This window comes from Pollachius pollachius, assembly GCF_949987615.1.
Source record: "Pollachius pollachius genome assembly, chromosome: 1".
In the NCBI taxonomy this organism is placed as follows: Eukaryota; Metazoa; Chordata; class Actinopteri; order Gadiformes; family Gadidae; genus Pollachius; species Pollachius pollachius.
In genome coordinates, this window is record NC_136934.1 from 3,743,333 (window position 1) to 3,750,940 (window position 7,608).

The following is a 7,608-nucleotide window of genomic DNA, read 5'->3' on the forward strand; positions in this document are numbered from 1 at the left end:
TAACATAATTATCGCTTTATTGTTTTGACATCCAAAGAAAGGGTATGACAGAAATTCATCCAAGCATTCAAACACTCAAACCAAAGTATATTTTTCAATAAAGATTTAGCATTGACCAATTAAGCTTAACCGGATAGGCATGGCATTGTTTACAGAGCTGACATATACACAAACAAACACATAACACTCGCAGCCTGATTACAGAACATGATTATCCGGTTTGAAAATCGTAATGCAAAATCTGGAGAAATATGCAAAATAGTAAAAAGCCTCTCAGAAACATTGGCAATATGCAATAAGCAATAAGCCAAGTACATCTTGAGAGAGCAAAGACACACTTCACTGCTCACCCCATAGATTTCCTTTGTTGAACACCATTAGAGAATCCAATTACCCACATAAGTGAGTGGTTTATAGTTTTACATTCATAGTGCAGTGGAATATTATTGAACATAGAAACTATCTCCTCTTTAGCTTTAAGGTTTAGATTGGATTGTTTTAAAAAAAAAAAAAAAGGAGCATTGTTAGATTGTTAGATTGTTAGAAATTCGAATGAGGACTTCTGGATATGTTAATAAGCATGGCCTTACCCCTTAGTGATATATGATGAAGCTGTTATTTACTATTTAGCTAGCAGATGCTTTGCAGTGAATTCAGATACTTGTTAAGGGGTAGGAAGGGGTTTTAAATCTTGCTCAAAGCATTAAAAGGTCAGGCTGTAGACACTGGGGAAATCAAACATATCTCCACAACAGACTTGAGTTGCAAATTCATTATTAAATAGATTTATGTTCTTCGCGCATCGCAATGTTTGAAATAAGATATTGAGTTTTGCTTTCCTTTGTCCACTAAATGTCCTTTCAAAGGTTTTTCTAATTAGTTTGTTAAATAACCTGTCCCATTTTATTGGTAATCATTCCAACACAATCAAAAGATTATTCAAATAAGCAGTTAATGTCACAGAAAAAACAGTTTGTGATCTAGATTCCTTGCTTGAAAAAGTATAGTCAGATGGCTTTACTTTTCAGTTAACAGTTTTAAATCAGTTTATTGTACAAATTAAAAAAAAAAAAAAAATCCATGCATAATTAGTGTTACCCCTGCTTGAGAGACCAATACATATTACAGACATTTTAAAAACACGAAAATCCATGGATAATTACCCCTGCTTGAGAGACCAATACATACAGCTTATTTACATCCACAGGTTTCACAGCCTGTGAGTGCGCCATCCCAGCGGATTTAGATTCAGGTGGAAGCTATTTTACACGTTTGTTTACAATAGCAATGATACACTTTACTGCACACTTGAGAACTTTAGCTCTACATGGGTTTACGGGAGAGCCTTCATGGATTCCTGCCTAATAGCCTTGTATTCATATCTGGCAATAAGTGGGCAAGTAAGGCAGCCTGTGCTGCTGCTGGCTTTGTGTCCCACTTTTTGCTATTGCACAATTTGTTACCTCCATCAAATCCATGACAAAAGATAAAGGAACGATTTACAACTTAAAGGAAAAGGTTTAAAAAAGGTTCTAGGTAGGCCGAAGCAGCAATGCAAGGCCGGGTGGCCTTGCACCTACACCGGGGTAAATCCACGTCCTACGCCGGGGTAAATCCACGTCCTATGCCGGGGTAAATCCACGTCCTACGCCGGGGTAAATTCACATCCTACGCCGGGGTAAATCCACGTCCTACGCCGGGGTAAATCCATGCCCTACGCCGGGGTAAATCCATGCCCTACGCCGGGGTAAATCCATGCCCTACACCGGGGTAAATCCATGCCCTACACCGGGTATCCAAACTTGCTGTCGTACTGGAGGGGAGGGAGGCTCTGCCCAGGAGAGACCATCGTGTCTCTGCCATTGCTCCGGAAGCTGGGGGCGGCGCTGCGACTAGACTCAGTCCTTCCCGGCTGGCCCTTCCGCACCGAGCTGTACTTGGCCCCTTGGTGGACGCGGTACGCCATCACGGAGCGGATGCTCGAGTTCCTGCTGTTGGGACGGCTCTCGGGGGCCGGGGCGTCCTCTCTGTGGGGCAGGGGTGGTGGGTGGGTTAACGACGATAAGTGGAACGCATTTCTGTGGAGCTCTTTGAACCAGTGGCCACTCAAAGCCACTGGTTCAAACATTCACACACCGACGGCGGGGTCAACCCCGCAAGGCGACGGCCATCCCGTCAGGAGCAGTCAGGGTGAGGTGTCTCGCTCATGGAGCACCTCGACACGCTATAGGAGGAGCCGGGGATCGGACTGGAAACCTTCCGGTTGCCGGCCGACCCGCTCTCCCTCCTGAGCCGCGCGCCGCCGTAGGAAAAACATTTAGCGCACAATGGGAGAAATGCGTGCCACTAGAGCGCCTCACTAATGGCTTGGGTATGAGGGTTTGTGTGGGAGGCGCACCTGATCTCATTGGCCATCTCCTTCTGGTAACGGCGTTTGAGGCAGCAGACGACCAGGAGCCAGATGAGGAGGAGCAGCAGCAGGAGAAGCAGCAGTGCCCCGATCACCGCCCCCACTATTACCCCCACCTTGTTGGTCGCTGGGAGTAGGGAGATCACATTTAGGATTCCAAAATGAAAACGAGTGTTTTTTGCTTGCACAGCTTAAAATCGCTGCTAAGCAGACGTTCATATCATCACAAGGACGTCCTTGTAATTCCGATAGATCAACACAATGGACGGGGGGTAATGGCTTACGGTTGTACGCGTGGAGCGTGTATTTGCACTGCTCCTCGCCCACAGGGTTCTTTGCGAGGCAGACGTATGTCCCGGTATAGCTGTCTGAATGGTTCTTGATCAGCAGCTCTCCGGTCTGTGAGTCTGAAGACGGAGCACATTCAGTACCAACCACCACCTTGTTTCCCTTGCCATTCTCCAACACTTTAGACAGGAACATTGTCTGTGTCTATCTGTGTGTGTGTCTTTCCCTCTGTGTGTGCGTGCGCGTGTGCGTGTGTGTGTGCGTGCGATCTCTCTCGGTGTGCGTGTCCACTTGTGAAGTCTCTTGGCATCACACGTCTGCATGTGTCTCCCCTTGTGAGCCTCTTAACTCTGTGCGTCTGTCTGCCCGTCTGTCTGTCTGTCTCCCCTTGTGAAGTCTCTTTGCAGCGAGTGTCTGTCCCTCTATCTATGTGTGTGTGTGTGTGTGTGTGTGTGTGTGTGTGTGTGTGTGTGTGTGTGTGTGTGTGTGTGTGTGTGTGTGTGTGTGTGTGTGTGTGTGTGTGCGTGCGTGTGTGTGTGTGTCTGTCTCTGGCTACTTGCTAAGTCTCCGAGCAGCAGGTGGCTTCTGTACCTTGGGTTGCGCGGGGAGGTAGAGGGCCCCCGCTCTCCCTGCTCCAGGCGTACGTCAAAGGGACGGATCCCTGGGCGGACAGGCAGCGCAGGGACACGTCCCCTCCCTTCTCCTCCCCACCCTTCACCCAGCACCGGGGAACCGAGGGGCGAACTGAGGAGGTGGGGGAGAAAATAGGTTAGAGCGGCGTCTGGAGAGGGAGGCGTGTGCGGTGAAAGGTTGCATTTGCGATTCGAGGCCGAAACATAAACGATCACGTCCATCTGATCTTTCCTCGCGATCCGCTAGCTGCCCGCCCCGTAAGCAGGCCGTCGAAAAAACCTGCGTCTCTGTAGGCAGCCTTTGCCCCGAGATACGTACACAAAAACAAAATGGTACTACCAACCACTCAAAGCCAAAATAAATAGTATTCCAACCAATCACCGACAAGAGAAAGGAAAATATGGGGATTTTCTGGATTGGGCGGGTCGGCACGTGATTTAAAAGAAAACAATGGTGAGCATTCCACCTGAGTGACATCAGCACGAAGAACAAAACAAAAGGAACCGTGGTAACAGAATGAAAGAAACAGGGAGGAGGAGGAGGAGGAGGAGCGGCAAACAGCAGCCGGTGGATTCAGAGTGTCATGCTCACCCAATACCACCAGGGTGACCTTCCTCATGTCCGCGCCGGGGGCCTTCTTCACCTTACACTGGTAGGTGGCCGTGTCGCCCTCCTCCACGTCGGCGATGGAGACCGAGGCGTCCCCCTTCATGGGGTCCCCGATGAACTTCATCCTCCTGGTGACGCTGGACGTGGCGTAGTGCAGCATCTTTCCCCCCGTGAAGGAGATGAGCTGCGGAGCGGAGAAGAGAGCCGGTTGAGAGACAGCCAGAGAGGCCGGTTCTTCCACTAAAGACTCGAAACCCAACCGGTAAAAGACAGGCTCGGAATGTCTGGAATGCTTGAAAAGCAATGTCAACAGACGCCCACAGAATGGCGATCACACTGGTTTAGTTTCAACGCCCTCTCTCTGCCCTCTCCTCTCAGACGTCCTACCCACCAGTGTGTCCTTCTGAGTGACGTCAGGGCTGACGTTGTACCACTCCACGTCCAGCTCTCCCACGTCCGCGGGCCCCGGCGTGAAGGTGCACCCCAGGAGGACAGTGGTTCCCTGGGGCCTCTTGATGGTCTGGGGACCGGAGGACGTCACCGCCAAAGCCTCGGTCACATCTTTCGTTGCAGAGAGAGAGAAGAGCGTTTTAAAATGGTCCATCCTCCTGGGTCCCAGTGAGAGACAGGCACTGAGACACCAGGGCTCACATAAGGACATGCAATACAAGGTTTTGCATGTCTCGTGGTATTTAAGTTCTGGGTTGGAATCCATAAACAATCTTTGTGTTGATGCTGGGTATCCAGCTGAGTCTAATTGGCATCTGGAGTTAAAAGAAAGTTCAAGTTAAAAGGGAATTTAAATAAGTGGACTTGGGGCCATCATAACAGTAAAATGAATGATTTTTGGAAGAGAGATTGCGAATCAAATAAGAACCCTTAAGATGTATTAAATACCAAAATGAGTAGGCCACATCTCTAAGGAATGGCATGACTTGATTGAATGAAGCTGTGCGGACATAAATCTGTAGACTTGATAGACACGTTGAATTCTTTGTTATTCGGTCCTCGTATTGGCCTTTTGTATGTGCACATCTATGTTCAATAGATAAAGGCTAGGAGAGCTTTCAGAGGCAACACATAAAACAGTCTGAGGTAATTCCTCATGTCATGGCAGTCACTAAAACATTTGTGACGTCTAATTGAACAGCCTGGTCTGGTCGTTTGTCTCTCGCTCTCCCTCTTCCCAATAGGCAACAATGTATTCTCTTTATGGATCTGAGGCAACATCAATGCACCGCCTTCACGAGGCATGGCAGCCTAGTAGAAGCCATCACTCATTTCACGGATCAACCCCACAATGTGCAACACGTCTCATGCAACATTGATCCAAACGGGGTGGAATTTCTCCTTGTTGCGTGCCCATTTTGTATTTTGCGTTTCTTAATCCTTCATCCGAAGAGTCAGAAGAAAAGGTAGCCATGTGTGTGTTTAATAAAATATCCTTGAACACAAATAGCACAAGGGAGAGATATGGATAGTTCATTATTAAACAGTCCCGTGTAAGAATAAATATTAGATCTATGCAATTATGCAATCTGTAATTTTGAGCAAATACAAGGTGTATTAGAATAGGGGGGTTGGTGGAAAGAGGAAAACTGTCAGGAGCATCACAAAGAAACGGTCCATTGGACCTGGGTGATACACCGGGGATGAGTATTACTGTCACATCAATAACGTGAGTGCATGTCAGACAGCCTCTCGCTCGACCCGTCCCTGGGCGCCAACGCCTGGAACGCCGGCTGAAAGCGTGAGGCATTCTCAACACAATGCGTCTTGTGATTGGGTGCAGACATGTGTCCACCCGTGCCTCAACATAAACAACAACAAGCTCTAGGGTCAACACACACACACACACACACACACACACACACACACACACACACACACACACACACTGTGTTGTTATCTGACCGGTCATAAACTTCAGCAAACAAGCCAGACTCACCTCTGTTCAGATGAACTACAACCAGAAAGACTGTGGCCAACACTAGCCTGATGTTTGGGAAGATATTGTCCATGATCATCCTGTGAGGTAACATAAGGGTGGAGTTAAACACAGCATTGTCTCGTAAGGGGTGTACATTCAGGGTTGTAAGTTTAAGTTTTCCTTTTGTTTTTTGACTGAAAAAGAAAAAGCAAAACCAAGTTATTAACAAACGTCAATGCTGTAATGACTTTAATTAATATTAGAGGACCCTTATGTTACAAGCCACACGTTTCAAACAAGAGAACGATTTCTGCTGCACTTTAACATTCTTCCTAACCTCTTGAAGCAGATGGAGTTTCATTTAAATACCAAGGCTAAAGTCGGCTAGTGAGGTTAAGCCATGACGCTACAATGCTGTGTAAAGCAAATCACAAAGAAATAAAGACAAAATCTCCAACATACCTTTTGTGAGTGAAATATCCCGGAGCAAACCAGCTTAGCTCATGAACCAGTGAGCAGACCTTGAGTGTTTGTCCCTAATCTGCTCTCAGGTGAAACTCCACAGGTGAGTGTTCTGACCACGCCCACACGGCGGCACGCCCCTGGTTCACCGAGGAGCGTAAACTATGCGCAGAATCACACGATATTAATAGACATTGCATTAGCAGAAAGTGTGTTGACTTATATCCATAAGCTAAATCTACAATATCATATTCTCTCTCCTGGCATTAGGGCTTATTATAAATAAGATAATTGCAACATTTTGCTGACATATGTATTAAACTACTCACACACATCGTTTTAATGTAAAAATACTTCTTAGAACATCTTATATACAATTTATTTGGTTAGGCCTGAGGGTTTTTCTTGATTTGTGTTTTCTGTCGGCATACATGACTCCATTAGGCCTACATTTTCTTTCGTTTCCTCACCAAACTCAAAAGTTATGTATCTAAACTTGGATTCAGTAGTCCCCCTTTCTACCTGTTGGCCTTATGGTCTGATGTGTCTAGATCTGTCTGCTTGCCTTATCTTCTGTCTTTCCTGCTCTATGTTAAAGTCAGGGCATCGCGTTCTGGGGCACTGTAGTAAATTAACACAGTAGTGCGTCCTCCGTGCGCGACGCCTGCGCGTCTACACGGAGTGTGAGGACTGCACCCAGCCTAGAAATAGAGGAAACTACTTGATGCTTCATTCCTCTCTGGCGGATGGTGTGTAAACACGTAGAGTTGCTTGTTCAGGGCCAGGCCGGTATTTACAGCAGTTTCCAAAGTCCACAACTTCCTTATCAGCTTTTAATGATTGACTCGCTTAACATTTTGCATCTTAAAGTTATCGCCTGTTAGAATTGGGCATTTTTATATTCATATTTTTTTATTTTGTGCATATATATTGTATTGTATTGAATTTCAGATGCGGTTAAATGATGTGGTATATCGATTGTCTTTGGTGTCGGTACCTGGTCATCTGATTACCCTTGAACGAGGACTCACCATGGAGAGGAATTACAAAGATTGAACATGATTGGGATCGAGATCGCACATGACCACAGTGTCACCTTAAGCGTCGTCTCTTTCTTTACGAGCCCTCGTTCCCCCCCTCCAGCTCCCTTGTTCCTTTGTAATTCCGAATAAAGATTGGCTGCGTGTTGTTAGCCTGTTTACGTCTGGGATCCTCAACCTTGTTGTTCTGTGCTGTTATATTTGCATACCGGGGCCACATCAAAGTCGGATCTTTG

The 7,608-nt window shown here is 46.6% G+C and overlaps 1 protein-coding gene across 1 annotated transcript; it reads right to left on the minus strand.

The window, feature by feature from the left end:
• vsig8b (V-set and immunoglobulin domain containing 8b) lies at positions 1-6,392 on the minus strand. Its single transcript, XM_079733386.1, has 8 exons — positions 6,333-6,392; positions 5,889-5,968; positions 4,332-4,501; positions 3,923-4,124; positions 3,290-3,442; positions 2,695-2,817; positions 2,399-2,537; positions 1-2,027 (listed from the first exon to the last, which is right to left on the minus strand). Exons 2-8 carry the CDS (start codon positions 5,965-5,967, stop codon positions 1,784-1,786), a joined length of 1,110 nt encoding a protein of 369 aa, XP_079589512.1. The 5' UTR covers position 5,968; positions 6,333-6,392; the 3' UTR covers positions 1-1,783.
• Between the last annotated feature and the right edge of the window lie 1,216 nt (positions 6,393-7,608).

Bases quoted from the DNA above. Each gene is read 5' to 3' on its own strand.
- vsig8b (XM_079733386.1), bottom strand. From the start codon at position 5,967: ATGATCATGGACAATATCTTCCCAAACATCAGGCTAGTGTTGGCCACA. The intron at 4,125-4,331 runs GTGGGTAGGACG...TCCGCTCCGCAG, and splicing joins TCACTCAGAAGGACACACTG to CTCATCTCCTTCACGGGGGG. The intron at 2,028-2,398 runs GTGCGCCTCCCA...CCTGCCCCACAG, and splicing joins GAGATGGCCAATGAGATCAG to AGAGGACGCCCCGGCCCCCG.